At 44.9% G+C, this 25,944-nt stretch overlaps 1 protein-coding gene across 2 annotated transcripts in view; it reads left to right on the top strand.

Moving 5' to 3' along the window:
• EXOC6B (exocyst complex component 6B) overlaps window positions 1–25,944 on the top strand; it is a 435,787-nt gene that overhangs the window by 402,379 nt on the left and 7,464 nt on the right. For both annotated transcript variants that reach the window (XM_050943361.1, XM_050943362.1), the window contains one exon: window positions 23,245–23,357. In XM_050943361.1, the coding sequence (XP_050799318.1) occupies window positions 23,245–23,357 (113 nt within the window). The remainder of the gene's footprint in view (window positions 1–23,244; window positions 23,358–25,944) is intronic.

Here is a 25,944-nt window from a genome sequence, read left to right on the forward strand (position 1 = left end):
TTGAGCTCCTTGAGTCTATCTCTGTAAAACAGGTTTTCTAATCCTTTGATCCTTCTTGTGACTCTTCTCCAAACCATTTCCAAATTATCAACATGATCCTTGCCCCTTCCCACTCCCCAGTCTTTTCTTTCCTCAGAATTTGAGTAGCCACGGGCATGTGATCTGAGCAGCTTGTCATTTAAAAACCATTTACACTGGATATTTTACAATAGCATGTTGCATTGTCATTGCAGCATGCATCCACTCCCTTCTGAGCCAGGCTTATTTCAAAGGGAAACTGGATTGGTGTCACGATTCCTTCCTGACATGAAATTTATGGGCATCCCTGTTAGTCACCTCTTTCACTATAAATTGCTTTATACTGTGCAGATACCTTTGTGTGCACACTATAAACTGAGATGGAGACAAGTTTTATACAATACATGTCATTGGGAAGGTGGTGTGTTCTGGAATTATGACCATACGCACATAGGATCCCCTCCCACTCCTTGGCCAGCCTGATCCTGTTCTTGGCATCTGAAATCTGACTTTGTTTATGCCTTTCCAAGGATACGACAATAAATATGAGGCCATCCAGAGGCTAGTGTGACATGGCATAAGGAAAAGTTCTCGCTTTGTTTTCAAAGTCCTGCTGTAATTTTTTTTAATCTGCAACAAATAGTCTTAAATCCTGTTATTAGTGCCAAGAGTGACACACTGCTGCCTATTGCAGCAACAGGCTAAGTAGATACAATATCAGGATTAAATGCTTTACCATAGCTTGCACTACTTTACCTGTAATCCCCCCTCCGCATCCCGTGCACCCTGATGCTGGTCCCGGGAGCGAAGTTGTTTTAAGTTATGATAAAGCATGTTCGGCAAGATTTTTGTCTTGCTTAATTTTGAGTTGCCCTGCCAGTTACCTTGGGTATTTTCAGGATACCAAAACCAAGTGGTCTACAATCTTCCCAAGTGGGAAGACATAGAAAATCCTGTGTTGCTAGACTATCTTTGAAATAAGCAACTATTATTAAAAATCATTTTCAGCAAAGAGGCCTGTGCTTCTCAATATATAGTGTCTTTCTTGCCCAACATCTCCATCTAGGCTGTTTGCAAAGGGATCTCTTAGCATCCTACAAAAGGAAGCGCTTAAGCTCTGAGCTCTCATTTGAGAGTTGTCATATTTGATGCTCACTCGTACGCTGGAGTCTGCAACAACTGCATCAAAGCTCTGAAGCTACAGCTTGGACTGTTGAAAGTCATCCCAGTGCTGCTTTGTAGCCAGCTGCACAGAGTGCCAAAGAGTGGCAGAGACTGCAGCCCTCACAGTGCTGCTAGGCTCCCCAGGACCAGATTGCGCCAGACTACGTTGCTAATAACTGAGCCATTAGAAAGGCTGTCGCTGCTGTTTTGATGGAAGGAGAAGTTTCAATGTAAGGTGAAATGTTGCTTTTAAATCACTTTGAAGGTGTGTTGTACAATTCTTATTTTGCTGATATTGCATAGCCTTTAAAAATGTTTTTGCTTCAGCATATTGGCTCAGGAAAAGGATACTGGGACACGCAGAGCCTTTCGCCAGGGAGTGGTTTTAATCCAGCCCAGTGCACAACTGATGGCTGTTCCAGTAACTGACACAACAATTTGATAGTCCCTCTGTTGAGATCCTATTGGACTAGTGTCCACATCACAAAACCACCACAATAAGCACTAATTGGCCCCTTGCTGGCAGTCTGAGCAGGGAGGCCAAGGGCTGAATGGCCATATGGACTGAACTCCCTTAGAGATGGTTGCCAGGGTCAGGGTTGAGACATGGCATTGTGGAAGAAGAATACCCTTCTGCCGCTTATGCTGTACCTGTTCTGTGGATAACTAGAGAATTCCAGCCTCCGAAGCTGCTAATCCAGCATCAAATTCAAACCAAGTCTGGGTAGGGATAAGAGAAACTGAGCTGAGTGAGTGGCAGTGTTTCGAAGCGATGGAGATAATGATATATGGCTGTTTCTCCTACCACAAACATAGCGTGAAATAGGGGCTTTGTAAGATCTCTGTGCATAATGCCCCATGCAAATCTCAGCTATTGCTAGCCGGGCTAGAAAGAAGCGAAGATTTTCTTCATGTTTAGCCTCTCATCTTTCCATGCGTAGTGGCATTACCCTGCTCGCATTGAATTGCCCTGCAGATTCCAAAGGGAATGGGAGAACATTCCCAAGGGGAAATCTAGTCACACCCATTTAACTGCTTGATTTCTTACAGTTACTTTCATCGAGGGCTTTTAAATAGAGATCCTCTTCATTTGATAATTGCCCAGAATTCATTACACCTGAACATGAAATGCTTTAGTTTTATAAAGGCAAAAAAAATTGAGACCAATAGTAGACTGCATAATTGAAGTGAAAAATACACTAGAGCTTTTACGGTAGGCTGGAAAGTAAAACTTGAAGTGATGGGTGTTAATCTGGACCTAGTAGAGAGTTTACATTTTTTTTATAATTTATTAGTCTCTGGAAAGCCTAAAAACTGAAGCATTTTCCTTTAAAAAGGGCCCGTTACCAAATTCCCTGATTTTTAACCTTCTCTCCCTATTCTGCAAAGTTATTTTATTTCCACATTTTCTTTTAGCCAAATGCTTCTTAGCAGTCTTGTCTTCACAGCTGTTTTAAATATCCATTTTGCTCATGAACTTGTCTTTAGAATGGTTCTGAATGGCGCTTGCTGTTTTCCAAATGATATTTTTAGCTCTGGAAATTTGTATCCTACAGCCTTATGAAAACAGTGGTAATAAACCACCCTAATCTTAAAGTTATTTCACACACCCAATGAGCTTTACAGATAAGGTAGTTAAACAGAAGAATGCCACTTTGCCGCTCACTAGCACCTTTCATCCATGGAACTCAAAGTGCTTTCAAAGCATTAATTAGGCCTGACAAGGGCTCTTAGATAGGTAAGTGTGAACAGGCAGCGTCCTCACCCATCTCTCATCACATCTCACACACCTCCCTCCCCTTCGCTCTCTTTGCCTCCAATAGACACACTCCAGGGGTGTCTACACTGCAGCTGGGAGTGTGGCTCCCAGCCCATGGAGACAGACTTGTGCTAGTTCAGCTCCAGCTAGTGCACTAAAAACAGTGATGTGGATGATGAGGACTGGGTGATGGCTGGGGCTAGTTGCTAGGGTCCAAGTCTGCCTGACCCCCTGGATCTGAGCCTGGGTGGCGAGCCCATGCCGAAGCTAGTGCTACAATATCCATGCTGCTATTTTTAGCTTGCTTCCACTTGCAGTGTAGACATACCCTCAGAGCAATTTATACTCCGGGGGTGAAGTTCAGAGAATCAGCCTGGAATGGTGTGTCAGCAAAACTAAGGGCTGGCCTGTGTGGAGAATTATTCCAGAATCATTTAACCCACTAGATAGCACTCTGTTCCAGAATAAGAGCGTTCCCATGTGGAGTTAATTAGGAATAGTTAATCATCTTTAAATTCACACTCTTCCTTATTCTGGATTAAATTTCATGTGTAGACAAATGACATCTGCGTTCTCTGTGCAGGCTGGTAGAAGCTAACACCTTGATAAATATTATCCTCATATGACAGGTGGGGAAACCGAGGGACAGAAGTTGTGACTCTGGATGAAAATGGTGACTTCTTTCTACAAATTTATTACATTTTTTGTGGGGAAAAACGTTATTTTGAATTTTTTGTAATGCGGCCCCCCTCTAGTTATTGCTTACCCAAAGTCACACAGTGAGTGAGTAACCGAGCTAGGAAGAGCATCCTGATCTCTTGACTCTGGAGTCACTGCATGGGCCACCAGGCCAGTCTTCCCTTCTTCTTAATCAGTAACTCACAAAGAACAATAATGCCTGGCATAGATAAACGTCACTTGCTATTAACACTCTATCACAAGAGCAGCTCCTTTGCTCACCCTTTCCGGTATTCACACCCCTTTCACTGTGAGGATTCATGTCAGTCAAGACCTATTGCTGGCTTTTTCTTGGCTACATGTTCTTTCTTTTTTCACCATCCTCTGTTGCTTGCTTTGACATGTACTGACACGTGCTTGACTGGGGGATTCCTACATGAGAATCTCTGGGGCTGATTGCTGTTCCTTCTTCACTGAACAGTTGGTTGACTCTCTCAGCAGCCATGCAGAGGGAGGACGCCTTTTGGATTTTCCCTTTCCCCTGGCACGTTAAGGCGAGGAACTTTTACTGCTGGTGATGACTGCACCTTGTGTGTGTGTCCTGGCAGCATGACAGGCAAGTGATGGAGGAAATAAAACTCTCCCTTTTTGCTGCTTTACTCAATATATTTTTAAATCCATGCTTTAACTGTGAATAAGTTTGATGTCCTAAGCCACTGCCCAGAAATGTCAGGCATTTAACTTCCAGGCTCCTCTAAGGATCAAGAAGCTTAGTATATGTAAATACTGGTGGATGCATTAGAGGGGTCATTGATGATATGGCCTGGACCTAAATCCTCCTCATCCAGGAGAACGCATCCTGGTTGTAATAAACAGGGATACAGTGAAACTCTGCACCAAATTCTGACACAGGGAGGTTCAGTTGTTACTTGTATTCCCCTAGCACCTACAGTGTGCAAGGCACCGTCCATGCCCACTTGAGGACACAGGCCATGCCCTAGAGAGCTCACTCTCTAAGGCAAGCAATATACCAGCAGTTCAAGAGAAGGTTAAAGCATAACAATGGAAATCTATACATCTTTATAAATGGACATCCGCACCTCCCAGGTACCCCTCTTCCTGCTACATATGAGCTGACTCATTTCTTGTCATCAGCACGGCAGAAGCGGGTCTTGAGAGCAGTTTGAAGTCAAAGGTACATCTACCCTGAAGTTGGAGGTGTGACGGTAGCACAGGCTTCAGCATGGGCTGTACAAGGCTGCCTGAGACCCTGGATAATTACTTGAGTGGCTAGACTGCACTGAGGTCCAGGTTGTGGCTTCACTGCTATTGGTACCCAAACTAGCTAGATTAAAGCTAGCCCAGGTATGTCTCCAGTTACACCACCGACTACGGCGGAGGCATACCCTAGGTTAGTGGTCTCCTCAGTCATGTCAAGGAAGGTGGCATGTGTGTAAAGGACAGCAAGGAAGAAGGTGTGAAGACAATTGTAAGGAAGCAGAAAAATGAAGATTGAGGCTAGTATTCAAATTTCACCTCCCAGCATGAGCAAATCTCACTACACCTCAGCAAAATTCACCCCCAGGAGAAGGCAGGCACCGTTTCGTGCCTTGCCTTCCTTCAGGGCTCCCAGTCCAGGGCCCACAGAGGGTATGTCTACATCTACAATTTTGCAGCGCTGGTTGTTACAGCTGTATTAGTACAGCTGTATAGGGCCAGCGCTGCAGAGTGGCCACACTTACAGCAACCAGCGCTGCAAGTGGTGTTAGATGTGGCCACACTGCAGCGCTGTTGGGCGGCTTCAAGGGGGGTTCGGGGAACGCAAGAGCAAACCGGGGAAGGAGACCAGCTTGCCCGCGGTTTGCTCTCGCGTTCCCCGAACCCCCCTGCAAACCGCAGGGAAGGAGACCTGCTTGCACGGGGGTTCGGGGAACGCGAGAGCAAACCGGGGAAGGAGACCAGCTTCGCCGCGGTTTGCTCTCGCGTTCCCCGAACCACCCTGCAAACCGCAGGGAAGGAGACCTGCTTGCTCGGGGTTCGGGGAACGCGAGAGCAAACCGCGGGGAAGGAGACCTGCTTGATTACCAGAGAGGCTTCCTCAGGTATGCTGGGATACCTGCTTATTCCACGAAGGTCAAGAAAAGCGCTGGTAAGTGTCTACACTTGATTACCAGCGCTGGATCACCAGCACTGGATCCTCTACACCCGAGACAAAACGGGAGTACGGCCAGCTCTGCAAACAGGGAGTTGCAGCGCTGGTGATGCCCTGCAGATGTGTACACCTCCTAAGTTGCAGCGCTGTAACCCCCTCACCAGCGCTGCAACTTTGTGATGTAGACAAGCCCAGAGTCATACATTTTAAAGCCAAAAGGGGGGCATTATGACCATCTAGACTGATCTCCTGCATAATACAGGCCATAGAAGTTCACAAGCTACTCCTGCATCAAGTCCATAACATCAGTTTGAGCTAGAGCATATCTTTTAGAAAGACAGCCAATTGTAATGCAAAGACTTGTCATTCCTGCGCTTAAAGTAAAACACATGCTTCGGCCCTGATTCAGCATGATTCTTAACTTCTCTTGTAACCTGTGTATTGCTAGAGTTTTGTGTCATATTGACTTAGGCTATGTCTACACTACTACGTACCTTTTAGCGACACAGCTGTGCCGTGCAGCCTGCTACTAAAAGGCACACAGGGTAGCTTTCCTTCCGACAAGAAACTTCCACCCCCAACAAGCTGTAGGTTCACGCCACTAAATCTCCATTATAATGCACCGGGGCATGGGAGACTTCAATCAAGTGACACTAGTGATACACACTGGGATCCCAAATCACTTCCTTGTCGGCAATAGCATCCCAGTTTTACAGATGGGGATTTTATCACCGGAAGGTCACTTGTTAAAGGTCACTCAGCAAATCAGCAGCAGAGCGGGAGATAGAACCCAGGAGTTCTGCCTCCCAGTTTCCTTCTCTAACCACTAAATCACATTTTTAGCTCTTGTGAATATAGTGTGTCTTATTGTCCCTCACTTGTGACTGGCCCGGAAAGAGGTTCATGGGTCTCTTACAGCTTTTGAGCTAACAGACGTGAGTCTTTTAGCTCAGAAATAGAGATCTCAAGGTCCCAGGTTTGATCCTGGCTGCCAGCAGCGATGCTGTGGTACACTTAAAGTTTAAAAAATATAATTAAAGGAAATAAGCATCAGATTAGTTACATAGGGAGAAATGAGAATGAAATCAAACTGGACCCCAAGGCAAGGCTAGTTAGAGAACAATAGATGTAATTCTTCTTAATCAACAAAAACTAACAGCACAAGAAAGAGGAAGCTACCCCACAAGGCAGCAGATACTTTAGCTCTGGGTGTATGTTAAGAAATAAAAAGGTATTTCAGGCACTTGAACTTGCACAAAGATTCCAGACATATCTATTTCACTGCCCAGATGCTATCCTGTTTAACTGTGAAATGACCTTTGCTGAATGACTCTTTTTGGCAGAATGCATGCTAGGCTAGCAGTGTTTTGCTGTCTTTTAGTTCTGTGTCAGCCATAAGAATAAAAGGAAGCTGCCTCTCTCTCTCTCCCACCCACCTCCAATATATATGTAAAAATTGGTGTACAGTGAAGCTGTACATAGAAGGCCATCCAGAGTTTAGTTGGACATGGTATGAAAAGGACTTCCTTCTGGGTTATCATTTATCATGGACACCCTTTCACAGTACTTTCCTGGCTACAATACCAATTGCCATAGCTATTGCAAAGCCTGTTTTTTTTCTGTGGCATTGTTTCTGTCTCCCCTCCCCAGTCTTTACAGTGTAAAACCACGTAAATCCTCCTTGTGTTGGCTTTTGTACATTTCATTATTCATCTGTTTGTCGAAATAATCTCTGTGGACGAAAGATATTTCTGTTTCTCTCGCTGTATTTTTATTTCCAGACAGGACTTGCTTTAATCGGCAACCCTCTCGTCCACACAGGCCTCATGTTCAGATTCAGCCGTTTTATTGGGGTGATCAGAGCTTAGGTCAGGAAATGCAGTGAAAGGCCACGGCTGGGCTGGGTGTGTATGTGAGTGAGGACAAGCTAAACCCTAGCTTGGGAGCAGAAATATTGTGCCAGGTACTTCTCAATGGTCATAGCTGCTTTTAGAATGTCACTCTGTCATTTTTCTGTGCCATCAGTCGTGGTTGGCACCAGCTGGCTGTTTTTCCCTAAGCCATCTCCCCTGCTGTATTTTAAAATACAGTGCTCCAGTCAAAATGTTTCCTTAGCTTTGTTGGGGGCTGTTAGGTGATTCTACTTGGCTTGGTTAGCTTAGAACTTCTCTTCTACTCACATAGGATATGATCTTCCTGTGGGTTTAGTGGTGACGAAATGGGCCCTTGAGAGCAAACTGGGCAGCAGCATTTCAGCCACACCCATGACACACTCCCTGTGTTCAGGGCTGCTGGTGGTTGTGTGTAGGGAACCCCTAAAATGGCGTTCCCAGGGACAAGTAGCCAGCTTACTCTGCTCTTTGCATAGGCAGAGTGTCATGAAGGGAGTGGAGAGGCCCAGCATCTGGCTTTGCAAAGGTTTTAGCCTTGTAATGTGTTGCGCCTTTTCTTTGCACCTCCACTGGTTTATTCTACAGCCTATGACTATGAAAGGACTGATTCCACAAATTTCCCCTTTGTGAAACCACTTCACGTTGGTCAATTTCTCTCTCTCCAAGAATGAACCAGAAATGCACCAATAAATGCTCGTTAAATTTATAGCCACGTTGCACTGTAATGTTTAATCAATGCTACGTGACTGTGTGCTTCAAAGCAGTGTACAAGTTCAATGCAAGGTGAATCTTGTCTAAAATAATCTGAAAGTTCATTCAGAGGTGAAGGCAGCAGCAGCTTTTCACAGACGGGCTGGGGTTAGCGAGAGGTTACCTATTTTTTCCCATTAATATGTAAACAAAAGAAAAATGCTTCTTGCAATGAACTTGGCATAGTTCTAACAACAAGAAAAATAATTGTGGCATGATGAACTGAAAGCGCAGTCTGGTATCTGCAGTTGCTGTCACCCACCAGTTAGAGTGCTCCTGGATAGAAAATTGATAAACAGCATCTTTTTGGGTTTTATTCACGTATGTCATCAAGTCATGAGTTTCCCAAGCATGGGAAAGGAGGATCATACCTGCTGGATGGTCCAGATTACATCGCCCTTACATCGAGTAGTACCTTCCTCATTGAATAATCCCATTTAAACCAGTGGGACCATTCACCATAGTACGATTTTATGCCATGTGATTAAGGGTGGTGGGATTTGTCCCTTAGGCATTTCAGAATCCCATTTGCCTAAGTATCTAGGCACTGCATCATGGCTGCACTTGTCCAGTAGATGTTGAAATTTTAATGGGAGACATTAAAGTCTTCCAAGAAGCTCAGCCCATCTCCAAAAATGTATATACAAAACTTGACTGCTATATAGGCCTGTATCTTAGATTTACTACTGAAATGTCACAACATGATAAAATCGTTTTTATCAGCCTCTAAACCAAAAACATGCTTGCTATGAGTATCCAGGCACTGTAGGTTGAGCCAGCATATCCTCCACTAGAAACTGGATACTTAAAGCTATTTTTCCCCTTTCTGTTATTTTAGGGTTACCTGTGAGGGCTGGGTGTCGCACGCTAGATTGTTGTAGGATTGCTGCTTTGTGAGCAACATAACTTGACTAGTAGAATGAAGGCAAGAGAGCTTCTGCATTTCGAGTAATCTGGAATGTTATTAGTAAATAAATCGTGTGAACGTGTAGATAAATGTATGTGTAAGTGATTGTGCAGTAAGTGGTCTCTAGCTCTCATAAGGAGCCTATTGTTGCTCAGAAAAGTTGCCTATATTGAAGTGACGTGTGGGAGGTGGCATGCAGGACAATTTCAGTGGATGAGAAGCTGGATATGAGTCAGCAGTGTGCCCTTGTTACCAAGAAGGCTAATGGCATATTGGGCTGTATTAGTAGGAGCATTGCCAGCAGATCAAGGGAAGTGATTATCCCCCTCTATTCAGCACTGGTGAGGCCACACCTGGAGTATTGTGTCTAGTTTTGGGCCCCCCACTACAGAAGGGATGTGGACAAATTGGAGAGAGTCCAGCGGAGGGCAACGAAAATGATTAGGGGGCTGGGGCACATGACTTACGAGGAGAGGCTGAGGGAACTGGGATTGCTTAGTCTGCAGAAGAGAAGAGTGAGGGAGGATTTGATAGCAGCCTTCAACTACCTGAAGGGGGCTTCCAAAGAGGATGGAGCTCGGCTGTTCTCAGTGGTGGCAGATGACAGAACAAGGAGCAATGGTCTCAAGTTACAGTGGGGAAGGCCTAGGTCGGATATTAGGAAACCCTATTTCACTAGGAGGGTGGTAAAGCATTGAAATGGGTTACCTAGGGAGGTGATGGAACCTCCATCCTTAGAGGTTTATAATGGCCAGCTTGGCTCTGGCTGGGATGATTTAGTTGGTGTTGGTCCTGCTTTTAGCAGGGGGTTGGACTAGATGGACTCTTCCAACCCTAATATTCTGTGCAGGGTTACATGCCACCCAGATTTGCTGCTTGATTTGTACTGAGCATGGTCACACTGAGTGAGCATGTTAGTAACCTCTGCTTAAGCTGCTGCCCTCACTCTTTTCCCCCTTCCCCACTATCAGCAGGTACAGGTCATCTCTGCCTGTGTTTGTTAAAGTGTTTTTTTTGTTTTGTTTTGCTTTTTACAAAAAAGGACCCTTTCCAAGTGCAAATAAACAAACAAGACCAGAGAGTGGCTTTGTATGGCTCTAGAGAGAGCATGGGAACTGGAATCAGTACTTCAATTTTGAGCTCTGCCAATGACTTGATGTGTGACTATGGACAAGTCCTGTATCCTCTGTGTGTCTCACTTTCCCAACTTGTACTGCGGGAATAGTAAAACCTTCCTCAGAGGATTTGCTGTGGGGCTTTCATTGCTTGTAACCCACCTGGAAGATACTTAGATGGAGACACTATATATAAGTGCTAAAGAGTAGTATTTGTTCTGTTAAATTTTGGTCACTACTGACCTGCACCAGAGGTCAAAGACTGCAGATCCCATTTTCTGTCCTCTGACCATTATATTGCCCTTCTGAAAATCTCTTTGGTATATAAGGGCTTTTTTTTTTCTTTTTTTCTTTTTTTTATAATTTACTTTAAAAAAAATGGATTTTAAACTTTTTCTTCTTCTTCCAAATTAAAGGGCTCTAGTTGGCAGCTGAAACATTCAAGGGTGAGCTCTCGCCTTGCCAGCTGCTGGTGCCCTTCTCAGGTCTGTTGTAAAAATGGGGATCGGGGTGATGCAAAGGTACAGGAGAGTTTTTGGTTTTAAGAGCTGTCAGTATTTCCAATCCTTACCTTTTTTTCCCTGATGTGAACTCTGTTTCCATAGAAATTGATCTGGAAAGGCAGCCAGCAGCTGAGATGGAGAACTCCTCATGCAGAGTTCAGGGCTGGCTGACAACTGCATGTGCCAGTCTGCAGAAGCCAGTGACAGTCTTTAAGAACTCCTTGGCTCCTAAAGTCTGGAGAAAAAAATTTAAAGAATGAGAAGGAAAAGTAACGCGGGATAGCTCAGTGGTTTGAGCATTGGCCTGCTAAACCCTGGGTTGTGAGTTCAATCCTTGAGGGGGCCATTTGGGGATTTAGTTGGGGATCGCTCCTGTGTTGACCAGGGGATTGGACTAGATGACCTCCTGAGGTCCCTGACAGTCTAACTCTTGAATATGTTTTCGCTGGTGTTCCCCCCGCCTCCCCCTTCCTGGCAAATCCCTCCTTTCTTCTGGCACTTTTGCTGCTAAGCTGCACTGTGGCACAACACACTTCCTCTCTCACCATAATTGTATTAGGACAGAAAAGCAAGCAGAATTTGAAGCGCAACACAACATCTGAACAGGGTGGTGGGGGGAGGTTGTTGGGATCACAGTAACACTGGGAGTCAGGAGCACTGGATTATCTTCCCAATTCTGCCACTTAGCTCTAGTGCGACTCAATTCTCTCATGTGTAAAACAGAGATGATAATATTTATTTACTCTGCAGGGGTGTTTGGAAGCTACATTTAACATTTACGAAGCACAGAGTGACCCTTGGCTAGAAGGTGCTGTAGAAATGCAACATATTATTCAATAGAATTCCCCCAAGAGCAGTATTTCTTATGTCTTTTTCTGTTGTCCACTCCCCATATTGTCTATTTGTTTTATTTAGATTGTAGAATCCTAAGGGCAGAAATTTGCCATCTTCTTTACCTAGAAAGATGGTGCCACATAACTAATTTGATGGGTGTGACCATTTCTCAGAATGCAAATTGGCTAATAAATCCAGCGCTGTGAACTCTTGTTAATTGCCCTTTCAGAATATTCACTAGCCAATCTGTTGTCACTAGCGCTAACTCTGATTTTTTTAACTTCAAAATTCCTATTTCCATTAAGTTTCTCATGAAAAATTTTCATCCTTTTTCAACCAGCGCTAGTTGTCACTTGATAATGGCTCTGGAACCTTGAGATGTCCCTCAAATTTGCTTTAGCGTTCCCTGCAGGCACCAGTCCAGTTAGTTAGTGACTGAGGCCTTGATCCTGCCCATTAAAGTCGCTGAGAGCTTTGCTGTGGACTTCAAGGGGCATAGGATCCATCCCTAAAGGAATTTCCAAAAACCTTCAAGATTATCACCAGAATCTGACCCATTAATTCCTGCCCGTGAGCTCATATTGCTCTGCCATCAGACTTTTTGAATTCTGACCAGAGTTATAGTTGTCACCTCCAGTTCTTCAGTTTAATCACACAGGCTACTGGAATGCCATTTCTTTTCCACAGACGCGCTTTAAAGACTCCAGAAATTAATAAATTAATATTTATTAACCAAAAAACCAAATGTTACCTTCTCAGAAAAACAGAGAAGATTTACAACCAAAAGCACACAATAAACCATATAAATAGCAGCATGTCTAAGATTTTAACAAGAAACTTGTAATAAACCTCTGAAGAAAACAAAAGATCTCACACTGTAATTTCACTATAACTTCAAAGTAAATGGAAATCCAGGGATATTCATCCCAATAAGTTATGAACATTTACAGATGGAAAAACAGAAAACCTTTATATACAATGTGCAGACTAGAATGTTTCTGGAGTCCTTCCACTGGAAACCCAATTTAAGAAATACAGAATCTTATAAACAGGCAATAATGAGTCCAAAAATAATCCAGACTGGACAGAATAGGGTGTGGTCAGTCTCAAATTTTGCTCCATTAAATTCTGGCCCTTCCGTGTAACCCTTCCAGATTTTTCTCTTGTTGCTTCCAAGAATTGTTTCACTTAAAGAACTTAAAAGAAGACAGGAAAATTCAGAGTATTAAATTAGCATCTACAGTTTACTTTCTTTCTGTGCCTGGATTTTCCATATGTAAAATGGGGATAATAGAACTTCCTTACCTCACAGCGGGTTGTGAAGTTAAATGCACTGAAGATTTTGAGACACTCGGATACTGTGGTAATAGGGTTCATAAAAGAGTTTGAGTGGAATCCTGGCCGGACTGAAGTCAGTGATAAAACTCTCTTTGCCTTCAGTAAAACCAGAATTTCACTCTCTTTTCTTTTTCACAAGTAAATGAACTAACACCAAATTCCTGGCGCCTTTTCTTCGTAGTGCTAACTTTGTCCAAACTCTCAGTCACTCCTGCAGTAAAGGAGTTTTTCTTTATCTCTAAATATTATTTTCCCAGTAGGAATAATTGAAACATCACCAAAATCAATTATTTGAATTTGCTGCTGATCTTGGACTCTTAGGACTTTTCTATATTACAGAATTCTATGTTGCTGACAACAGGTGGAGCTGGAACAGATGAGGCGCATAGTTTAGCTGCAAACATAGACAAGGACAGAAACCGTGGTCAGCACTGATGCAGTTGTATTTGTTGCTATCTATTGGCAAGCAAGGATGATTCTTTTTAATGTAGACAAGGCCTTATGTGAGAGGTGAGAGGCCCGCGGGACCGTCCTGCCCAGCCCTTGAGCTCCCGGCCCCTCCCCCGCAGGCACGCCACCATGCGGGCAGCGCACCGGCAGAGCAGCGCAGCTGGCTCCGGCTGGGCAGCGCAGCTCCCAGACATGCTGCTCTGAGGGGCATGGTAAGGGGGCCGGGGGGTTGGATATGGGGTGGGGGATCCCAGGGGGGCAGTTGGATGGGGCTGAGGTTCTGGGAGGCAGACGGGGGACACGGAACAGGTTGGATAAGCATGGGAGTCCCGGGGGGGCCTGTCAGGGAACAGGGGTGTGGATAGGGCTCCGTTTGAAAGGGTCCTGCCCTTGCTTTGGGCAGGGTTCGATGGCACGGAGGTAAGAAGGTAAATTCTTCATTTATACTAGAGTCCGCACTGTTGCTGTCACCAGTGGAGCTGCGCAATGGATAGCAAGGGTGGGAAATTTTAAGAAAAGCTCAGTGTTAAATAGCTTAAGAAGGTCTTTGGGCAGCATGAAGACTAAAAACTACTGGTACACAGAAGGCAGCAAGCAAAAGGCTGCTCATCCTCCTTGATGGGAGCACACAGAATAAAGAATAAAGACGCCTGACAGTCCATGGCCAAAGGCATGCATGGTGGGTTACCTGAATGAAAAGGGTTGGGGAAGAAGAGATGCTGCAGCTTTTTAGAGCTGGGTCCAGTTTCAAACAGCACATGTAGATCCCTAGTGTAGAGAGAAGACTTCTGTTGTTTTCTAGCCTCTATCTTGAAGACCAAGGGCAGGGCTGGGAAAATGACCCTATTTTAGGTTTAAGAGCCAAAGCACTAGTGTTAGACTTATGCACCAGATGATAGTGGGAGGGTGTTAAGCTGATCTGAGCCCTGGCATGCCAGGTAGGTGGAAGACCTTGATGCTATTCAGGAAAGCCTTGGCTGACATACCCTTCTAGCACAGATGTTCCTTCTTGCTTATCCATTTGCTTACTGAATCCACCACCCAGTAAAACCTCCTTCTGAGGCAAGATTGCAGGGACCTGTTATTGGCACTGCCTAGATCCAGGTCAGACTCTATCATAGAATGTCAGGGTTGGAAGGGACCTCAGGAGATTATCTAGTCCAACCGCCTGCTCAAAGCAGGACCAATCCCCAGACAGATTTTTGCCCTAGATCTGTAAATAGCCCCCTCAAGGATTGAACTCACAACCCTGGGTTTAGCAAGCCAATGCTCAAACCACTGAGCTATCCTTCCCACCTCCTTCCAGGTACCTGACTGTCTCTTGCTTGTAGATGCATCGAGTTAACTATAATTCCTTTAGTTCAACTTGGTGGAAGAAATCCAGGATAATTGTGTTTAAATTTGTTTAAACAGGTTAAAGGATTTGCCAGTTAATGGACTTTATTCATCTTTACCTTTGCAGCCTATTTTTTGCTAATTGTGTGTATGTTTGTTTGAATAGTGGTTAGTGCGCCCCAGAGAGAGGCTTGTCGGGGAATAATGTTTCTGGGGACACCTCGCAGACTGGCTTCACTATGATACACGATTCCTGAGCATAGTGGAAAATCAACAAACTCCTAATAGAGATTAAGCCTGTATCTCCTGCTGTACAATGACTGGAAGGGCAGTAGGAGTGTGAAAACTAGAATTTTCCCTAATTTGGACTTTATTGAAGGAGAAGTTTATTTCCTGCTTTATTATCCATTTCCTCTCCCAATGAGTGGTTGACACATTTAAACTTTGCATCTGTGCTGGCAAAGGAGCTTCTTTTCCAGTCGTCTCACTGGTCTTGCTGCTTAGTCCAAAAAGAAATAATCTCTGCGCAGTGGGGCTGTGAGTGGTTTCTAGCATTAGTTTATCTGTAGTTTTGTATGTTTGTTTTTAATCTTTTAAAAGGCTCAGGATGACTCTTGTGGAGCTGAAAGGAAGTGAGATGTCGTCTTCAGGGGTATTTTTTTCTACCTTCCTATAATTGAAAAATCCATGAGGCGGCTGCCAGGTTTTGGCACCTCTGTGCTATGGCAACCAGCAAGTACTGAGATAATTACATGTAATCTGGTTTTACAGAATGCAAATGCACAGCCCTACTACATAACTGTCTCCTTAGAAGGGGAATGGTGGTCAGGAGTCAAGAAATCTGTCCCTGACGCAGATTTCCTGCGTGACCATACACATCTCATTAGAGCCTGCTCCTACTCAGGTTAAAATTAAATGGAGTTTTGCCTGCTAGTCAAGGAGAGCAGGCCTTTCACTTATGTCCCTTTGTTTCCCCATCTGTAAAATGGGAATAGGAATACGTCCCTCTCAGGACGGGGGTCGGGGTGAATAAGAATTTGCTCACATTCACAGAGCACTATAAGATTCTTAGGCAGAAGGCTATGGAAAATCGAAAGCCTTGTTGTGGATCCAAGGTAGCGTTGTCTTTGGGTGCTGTTTGTCAAAACTGTGCCAGTTCAGGCAAGAAATATATTTCCAAAAAGTCCTAGGGAAACTGGAATCTGAGGGAGGAGTCTGAGTGTGATTTGTGTGGCTGAAATTCACTGGCTGATTTCTGTTTATTTATTTATATTTCATTGCCCATTCTGCCATGCAGCAAACCCAGAGGTGAGATATATCTCTCACTTTCAGGTTCATCCAGTGGGGAAAGGGCCTTCATGGCATAGGGACCCCATCTCTGGAACGCCGTCCCTGGGCACATCCCGTGGAGACTCTCTGTAAATGGTGATTTCAGTGCCGATCAGTTTTCACCTTAGACCTCATGGTTTTCCACCACATCCCAAATCCCTAGCCCCTTTGGCCCATTTTTCTTCTCTCTTTCCAATGTGGCTACTTCTCTCTGGGCCATCAGAACCAGTTTCATCCTCTTTAGTGTGGCTGGAGAGGTTGTACAGTGCCCCAAGGCTGGTATGAGTTGGGTGGAATCTATGCAGGTCAGAGTCACTATCGAGACAGAATGAGCAAGTTCCTGCTGTAGCTGTGCTGCCTATGGGTATAAAAAGGACCTGATCCTTTTTCAGGCCCTAACTTTCAAGGAGAATTTAAATTGCTCTCCCCTTCCAAGTATAGCAATTCTCCAGAGAGAGAGAGAGCGTGTGTACTTTATGTCCATGGTGTGCTATCGCCGATGTGCCTCGGGTTAACAGTCACTGATCATCTTGCACGTAGCCCGGGAGACGTCTACTGTGCTCCGAGTGCAGGTAGTGCAGTTTAGTAGCATAATGGGAAATACTCCTCTTTCTTTTCCCTTTTCTTTTCCCCCCAGTGTGTGTGCTGTCGAGCTTGATTTATGGACTTGGAAAGTAGACTCTTTGGTTTAAAGAATTAATGGTATTTGCATGTTTTATTTTGGAATTTCCCCCAGAAGGCACATACTGAACTCTGTGAGCAGCAGGGCTACATGAATGTCTGTGCACAAACCTTTCTACCACCCCCCCAACCCCCCCACCTTTAACTTTCAGATTTAGCTGCAAAGGTGAAAAGTTTAAACAGTAAAACCAATAAAACTACATTTATGTGACAAATAAATCGTCTCGAGACAGCTCGCCCATAGCTGTAAGACTTCCTACTTCAGGGCCTCCCTCCGTCCCTCATCTGCTAAGGAATACAAAACACTCCACTTTACAGCAGAGCTGTGCTACTGTACAAACACTGGAGATGCCTTCAAACTGTGCCATATAAAGAAGCCAGAGTCCAGAGGTGTAAGCCTGCCCAGCCCATGTATCCCCAGGCCTGCCGATCTCACGAGATGGACGTGGGTAAACAGCTGTAAAATACACAGACTATCCATCACTGTCACATTTTGGCTCTTGGCAATTTCGATTGCTGAAGTAAGACCCAGACCTAGCAATGGCATTTTCATGCATATGGGATGTTATTTATTTATTTCATTTTTTTTAAATCTGCTGGTCGTGGTCCCTAAGTGATGCATGCAACTGGAGATGTCTAAATTACACAACAGATTGGACTAAAAAAACTAAACTCCTCTTCCTGCTATATCATCCGAATTCACTCTGCTAAATCTTCCAGCAAAAGCCATAAGCAGATCAGCCTTGCAAAGTGTCTGAAAGGTCAACAAATTCAAACCCTCTCACCCCAGTGGGAGGAAGGTACCTTGCCCTGAAAATGCTCACTGTTTGAATCTGGCAGCTGTTAGCATGAGTGCCTGGGATGATCTCAATATGGTGGTGGGGGGGGGGTGCGCGTAAGGTATCCAGGACTCAGACCGGAGGATCTAATCCACGCCAGCACCTTGAATTACATTCTGAGTTGAAGTAGTGGCTAGTGCGAATTACCTGCCATGTCATACACCCCCTGCAAGACATGCCACCAAGTAAGCAGCTAGCAACTGAAGATAACAGTCTTCACTTTTGCAGCCACATGCAGAGAGCACTGCAGAAATGCCCACAGATGAGGCAGGGTCCAGCCCCTGAAAAGGAGACTCTTCACCAGGTTTAGGTGAAAATAGCACTCTTGGCTTGTTCGCTGTCAGCAGGTAGCTGGCCCTTTAAGAGGAGATGGTCTCAGCCCCACCTGCAGTGTGGTTAACTTGCCTCCCCCGCTGGGGAAGGTGGGTCATGTGACCCAGTGAGGTCTCGGGGGTAAATAAGGAAGAGGCCTGGGATGCCGGGGAGAGAAGGAAAGATGCCAGAAAAGGAAGCAAGCCCTGAGCGCTGCTGCTCACTGGAGAGCAGGGAGTGGAGCCCAGGAGAGGCTATGGGAGGAGAGACTGAACAGAGCCTGGGAAGGGCTGAAAGCTGCCAGGCCCCAGGAAGGAGCTATGTGGCAGGGAGTGGGATTTTGCTTGGATTATCATGCAGACCCCCAAAGAAGGAGGGCTGCTGGGCTCCTGAGCCGGGGGGGACAATGGGTCTGTAGTCAGTAACAGACTGAATGAATAAGATCCCACAAGGGGGAATCTCATTATAAGGATTCCGGTCTTAGAGTCAGTTATTGCAAAGAACGCAAAAGGGAACCGAGGAAGTACCTGCAGGGCCATCCCAGGCCAGCAAGGGGCACTCTGGAATGGCACCCATCCACATACACCTTAACAAAAACCAAGGGGCAGGTATCACGCCTGTCTCCTCAAGACATTTCCCCCGGCTAGCCTCTGTCTTGCCAGGACTGGACCTTAGCCAACCAGCCCTCATCCAGGTCCCAGGCACGGGAAGACACTGGGAAAGCAGATACCGCACTTCATCTTGGAATGGGATGAAGACTAACTATGTGTTCCAGTCGTGTTCCTTTCCAGACTAAATACGTGTTCCCTTCAGGAGGCTCCAGCTTCAACCAGCCATGACTTGGAAGCCCAACTCTGCCTTTTCAACTTCCGTTTAACTCCTTTCCACCTCTCTGCTTCCCCTACATTTAAAAATGAGTCTCCATACCAATGTGCTGTTTAAAAGAACACACTGTGCCTATGAAACTCCCTTTTCTGAATGTCTAGCCAAGCGCAAGCTCTCCCAAGTCCAGTGTGTGCTGAATACTGCTGCTGCTTATGCTCATATCACCTCCACCTTCAGACAGCTCCACTGTCTTCCCAGCATTACAACGTCTAGATGAAAAATATCCCCCTTGATTTTAACACCTATCCATGCGCTTGCTGTAACATACTGTACGCACCTCGGGTCAGGTACTGTTCTCTTCTGGTGACTCCAGTGGAGTTACTCTGGATTTACACCAGTGTCACCAAGGTCGGGATCTGTGTGTCGGTCTCTTTCCATTAACACCCTCTTGCATGAACGCTGCCTCCACTGCAGAACATGCCATTTGGAAGAGCTCCCTGTATCCTTCCGCGGCTGCCTTATCGCTCTCCAACTTTCTTAAAATCTCCTTTGAAAGCCTCGTCTGTGCCTCTCTGTATTTCTCTCCCTCCGTTTTGGCATTTTAGTTCAACTCCATGCATGTCACTGCCTGGCTGGGTGGAGGGTCCAGAGACACCAATTTGTAGGGAAGCAAGGCTGTGCTGTTTTGTGTCACTTTGCGCCCTGGCAATGTAGTGCATTCCTGTGTCGCTGAATCCCGAGCTGTCAGTAGATATTATGGTCCAGTATATGTATGATTTCCTGGCAGACTCAACAAATCTGAAGAGAAGGTTCTGACCCCATTATTCTGCAAATGTGTGAAACAAGAACATGAAATCATATTTAAGCATTTGTCTCTTTAAGGCTTTTGAATGTTTCTGTTTGGAAAAACTCCTGCAGTTGATGTTGAACTTCAGTTTGCTGTTAACAGAATGAGCTGGAGCTGACCCACTGTACAATGGTGCATAGAATTGAGAGATGGAAAAGACCTATAAGGTCCCATCTAATCCATCCCTCCCCCTTCCAGCACGGGATTGTTCCCCTCAGTCTGTTTTCTTTGCTGTGACCTACATAGTCAAAAAGAATCTTGTTGCACATTTTTGTTTTGTACCTTGAGGTCCTCATGGAGCCAAATCCCCTTTTTTGTGTGGTGAGCTGTGTTATTAAACAGCGCTAGAGCCCGGAGGAAAACCATGGAGACACAGGCACAATAGGATCTCTGTGGTCCCAATTTACTTCAGGACGTTAACTGCTAGATAAAATAGCTGGGCTGTTCTTGACGTGGGATCTGCAGTGGCTATAAGGGTGTTGAGACCAGGGGAAGGCGAGTGGGTGTGATGCTTGCAATCTTTCCTCAAAAAAAAAAAAAAAGTGAGGCTAAAAGGTAAAAAGGGGAAAGAGAAATTATGCATCATAATTTTCCTATTTAACCAGCACCTTAACTTTCATATAAGTAGGATAATGATAATGCCCTTCTCTAGGAGAAGGGTTCTCAAGCTGGGGGTCGTGAGCATTCTGCTCTTTCCATATTGTGAAAAAGTTGTTTCTGGATCTCCACTCAATGAAAGGAAGGCTCCCCGTGTGGAAAAGAGGGTCCTAATATGAAAAAAGATTGAGAATCACTTCATTAGGATAGTCCAATGTCCTGTGAAATAAGACAACACAAGGGAAAGTAGAGGTTGGCCTTAAAAATCTTGAGTAAATTTCCCCTGCTGGAATATGGTTTCCCCCTGATATACAGTTCCATTCATCAGGGCAGTTAATTTAATAAAATCCTTTATACATATACAGTACACAGGCTTTTGTCTCTCAGGGTCCCAAAGTGTGGCATGAAATGTCAGTCATGAAGGATCACTGAAATGCAGCTGCTTATCCAAAAATGAATTCTTCTTCTATATTTTAAATTCATTATACCAAATTCATTTGGAAAAAATGCTTGTTGCCGTTTCTCCAGCCGGCTTGTGTTATGTGGCCTTCCAATGTGCATAAGCGTATTGTTGGATGCACTGTCATTCTGATTGTCATTTTGATTGAAGTTGGGGTGTAAAAGGCACGTCTGATCATAGTTCCGCTTAATTAGCACCCTCACTGCAGCCAAGATCTCAAAGTTTAAAAGTGCAGCATGAAGAAGAGAAGCTTAAGCATCTTTGTGTCTGAGGCGGGAGCCAGACGCCATCCAGAAGCCTTGACATTCATAGAGGATAAACAGTGTTGTCAAGTATGACTGCAAAAGATGATCAAATTATGTCCACGAAAGATGTGGAACTGAATGTCAAGTAGGTGAACTTGAATGTCAAATATTTGAACAATGCAGCATACGTCTCCGAGGTGGGAGGGTGAAAGATTCCAGATGTCTTTGATTAGTCACTGGTCTTTGGAGTTCAGGGAGGAGAGTTTGAATGTGTTCCTTTGAATCCCAGGTTTGAAAGAGGCTCCTGAGAAAACTATTCCATTAGCATGATTATTTCCTCACCCAGGATCAAGGTTAGCAGGGTCTTTGTTGACAGTGGGCAGCCATCAGGGTTTAGAGGGAACACCTGGTGCAGTGAAAGTGTGTGCATGGCACATGCATATGTTGATTTTATGGCTTTGTGAAATGGTTCCAATAAGAATGTACCACCCTGCACCTTTGTCCAGTGCTTCAGAACCAAGATTCTCACACATCTGTGAAACCATCTGTCTTCCCTTTCGGCCTCCAGTTGGAACTGCCAGGACATTCCACCCAGAAACGGAATGGCTGGAAAGCACCTGGGCAAACCAGTCCAGTTTTGCAGACACATTATGCTTGGATAATGTCTGACCGTTTGGACTCATACCTCCCCTCCACTCCACAGTAGTGGAGACCTTTGCAAAGCTCTTGGAACGCTTCCAGCGCTCGGTAATAGAGCTGGGCGATGATTTTTAGACAAATCGTTTATTTGCTGAAAAATGCAGTTTTGATGGAACTGAAACTATTTGCAAACTTGACCCAATGGTTTCTGCTGGGGTGAATGGTTATTTTTTGAGGGTCAGCAAATTGGGTGTGCGCATGCCTATCTGTCCCCTGGATAACTTTCAGTCCATTGATTGGAGTGCTTGCCTGGGATCTGGGAAACACAGGGGATTCAGTTTTCCTATTTATGCTGTTCCACTTTGTATAAATACTTAAATGTTCACTGGGCCAAAGAGAAAGGAGAGCGAAAATGACTCTCTAGCATGAAAAGCAGCTCTGTGTGAGCTTGAAAGCTGTTTCTTTTGCCAACAGCAGTTAGTCCAGTAGAAGAGAAACCCTGACCTTGTCCTTCTACAGCCTGGTGATTAAGCCACTCAGCTGGGCAGTAGGAGGGGTGGATTCAAATTCCTCCTTTGAATCCGGGAGCGAAAATTTGAATCCATATCTTCTTCCTACCCCACAGATAAGTGTCTGGACGGACCTTTGGTCTGACCCAGTATGGCCAGTCTTATGTTCTTAGGCTACAAAGCCATTCTCTCTCTTTCTCTGACCACTGAGTGAGAGAGAGAGAGCAATGCATCACAGAATAACCTGTGGGTTAGAGCACTCACCTGGGAATGGGGAGAGCTGAGTTTAAGTGCCTGATCCAGAGTGAAGATTCAAACCTGAGTCTCACATTGCAGGTGAGTGCCCTAATCACTGGGCTAAAGGTTGTGACAGACGGATGGATACACACACGCACACAGTGGTTTGCTAGTAGGATGATCAGATGTCCCAATTTTATAGGGACAGTCCCAATTTTGGGGACTTTTTTATATAGTCTCCTATTATCCCTCCCTCTGTTCCGATTTTTCACACTTGCTTTCTGGTCACCCTATTTGCTGGCCCTACCAATTTGCAGACAAATTCCAAACATTTCAGAACCAAATATTTTTCCCTGATTTTTCGGTTTCCTGGATGAACTGAAAAACCAGTTATTCACCTAGCTCTACTCTTTAATGTGTGTGGCTGGAAATATCTTCCTTGGCACAGTTCAAATGAAGTATCAGGTAATGTAGTTGAAGAAGGGAGGAACTTAATATGACTGTAACATCTGTATATGGATGGTCTTGTGATTATGGTAGCAGGACACTGGGTTTCTATTCCTGGCTCTGGCACTGACTTGCTTTGTGAGTCTGAGCAAGTCAGTTAACCATTGTGTGCCTCAGTTTCCCCTCTGTAAAATGGAGGGAGTGTTTACCAAGCTTGCTAGGGGTGCTGTGAAGCTAAATTAACTCGTTTGCAAAGCATTTTTTAAATTCTTCTCCAGGCAATCCTGCTAGCCTGATCCCTTGGTAGCTTTTAGGTAGACCCTCTGATCTTTTAAAAAAAAAAATGTATTCATCGCATGTTGGCTTTGTTTGTTTGTTGCAGCTTCTAGATCTGTTCATCCAGTGGGACTGGTCAACGTATTTGGCTGACTACGGGCAACCCACATGCAAATATCTTCGTGTGAACCCAACGACAGCCCTTATCCTACTGGAAAAGTGAGTATGCCTCAAGACATTCTTTTGATGGTTTCAGCTGCTGTACTTGCTTTAACAAGCAAGGGTGTTTCCAGCAGTGCATTTCATTATTCACACTGCCTACTCTGTGCTGATCTCAGGTAAGCGGAAAATTACTTAGTAGCTCATATGCCTACGTTCAAAGGGTCAGTCTGGTGTGGACAGTGGAAGAGTCCCTCTGGTTGCCAGTCCCTCTATTTCACACTAACTGGAGCTGCATTCTACGTATCATCATGCCTTGAAGCAATTTCTATTCTATGTAGGTTTTATACTGATATATTTTTTAATTGGGACACACATTCTGCTTTACTCTGAGCAGAGTTTCCTCATAGTTCACTATAAGTAGTTTCCACTGTATATGTGTGTGTCTGATGTGGCCACCAAAAGTAGTCTACTGCAATGACCCTGTAGGGAAGATGTGACAAGTCCTCTGCCCACATCTCTTCCTGGGGCCCACTGGCTGCCCCAATAAAGCTCAGAGAGGTTTCTAGTTATGCAGCACCCGTGGCTTTATTTACACAACATTCTCCCACCACCAATGTTATGTACAGAGCTTGCAAGCCTGATAATCTCCTCTCCTAAACAGAGTCTGCCCTCAGCCCAGAGACTGACCTTCCCCTGGCCATTCCCTCCTCTTCTGGCTGCCAGCCAGCCGTTATAACCCATGAATTCTCAGGCCTGTAGGTGCAGCCAGTTCTAATGGCCAGGCACCAGGCTTCTCCCCAGCCCCAATCTATTTCCTCTGATTGGGGCTGGCTGAGCAGGGGCTAATTAGGTGCCTTTGCACCAGCACCCTGCTACAGAAGACTGACAGTTTCACACTAGGGATCCAAAGAGCTCAGTTGTGGGAGCAGGACAGAGCTCCCAAGTGGCTATGCCTTGAGGTTTGTCTTTAGACACAATACTTCCAAAGATCTGGGGCAGCATGAAGAGAAAGCACCTTTTGCTTCCCTTGTTCATCAGTTGTAGGTAGCTCCAAGTGACTAAATCCAGTAATGCTGGTCACCCCACCTCCCTTAGGTACCTTTAGGCGGAGATTTTTAAGTGTTGAAAATTGCTGGTTACCAATGTTAGGCTTCACATTCACCTTTGATGCCTTAGTGTTATTTTCATAATACCCCCAGCGTGTCGAAGGCTGTATTATTTCTGCATCTTGCTTCGCACGGCCCTTCAACTGCTCGCCAGCAAGCCTCAAAAAATATGCATCCTGACATCATATGGGTGGGAGTAGCTAATTCCGCACAGAATTGTACTGTGGCCGTTTATCAGTAAAACGAGGGTTAATTAAAATTTGTCAAGTCCTTTGTACATAGATGCTGAGTGTTATTCATGGCCTGGTAATAATCGTTTGCATAAAAGGCTTGGTTCACACTGTGGCAACAGCAGTGCTTTAGCAAGATGCAGTTTACCCCAGGCAAAGTGCTGGACAAGTGGGAGCTGCAAGGTGCACGTAAATTAAGTGACTGAAGTTGATGGAAAGTGAGGAATCCACTTCCTGGTCAGTCGGGAATTAGTCTGCCTAGCTGGAAACCCATGGGAGGGGAGCTCCTTACGCTTGGCACACACCTCACCCATGTCTCCATATCACCCATGCAGCATTTGAACATCAGTCTTCCATATCGAGTATTTGTTTCAAAAAGCCGCAGCAAATAATTCCACCTGCCAGTGTCACGGGACTTGCCTTATTTTGATCTAGTCAAAGTGAGTTTCACGTGTCCAGCTGGTTTGCCAGGCACACCCCAGTGCATCAAATGGCTTGGCACATACCTCAACTTGTAAGGTTCATGCTGACATTCAGGTGCTTGGTTCCGCAGCCTCTTTTACACCCCCATCAGACTCTAGACACACCTTGTGGACTCTGTGTATAATGTAGCACAGACTCCATCTTGCACCACTGTCCCAATGGCTTCCAAAGTGTATGTTGTCTCAGTGACTCGTGAGGAGTTCCACACTGAACTCCAGTCATTGACTTTACGTGTCTACATTTCCTCTCCTCCCCCAGACATTGAGACCAGAATTGCGGCCATACCTAAACGTAACTAGCTTTGCCAACAGGACAGTCTGATCTGCTGGTTAATTTTTTAACTTATTTTCATGATTATCTCTTTTCCTAATCTCACCTCTTTTATAGGATATCGTGAGTGTAAGTATGCTGCTTGTTTGGGCTTTTACGTTCACCTTGCAATGAATCCTTTATTGTTTGATTTAAGTGGAGCACTAAACGATCTAAATGCAAGCTCTCTTTGAAACTGTTCCCCTCTGTAACATTATCGTCTCAAATGCACTAAATACGACTAAAAGAGGAGCTTTTCCTGTGTGGCTTTTTTATGGATTCATTTCAACAGAAGTTGTCTCAATCTGAGATGGTGTTGGCTGGGATGGGGACCAAGTTTAACTTTTCTTTGTTTTGGTTGTTAACTCTATTATGATGGTACCTATAACCCCCATTGTGCTAGGCATTGAGCAGACACATCATGAAAGGGACAGTCCTTATTCCAAAGAGCTTACAATTCCTGAAGTACTGTTTGCTTTTTTGCATGCTAGAGTACAACCCTCAACCAAAATTCTT

The sequence above is a fragment of the Gopherus flavomarginatus genome, chromosome 3, assembly GCF_025201925.1.
Source record: "Gopherus flavomarginatus isolate rGopFla2 chromosome 3, rGopFla2.mat.asm, whole genome shotgun sequence".
Lineage (NCBI taxonomy): Eukaryota > Metazoa > Chordata > Testudines > Testudinidae > Gopherus > Gopherus flavomarginatus.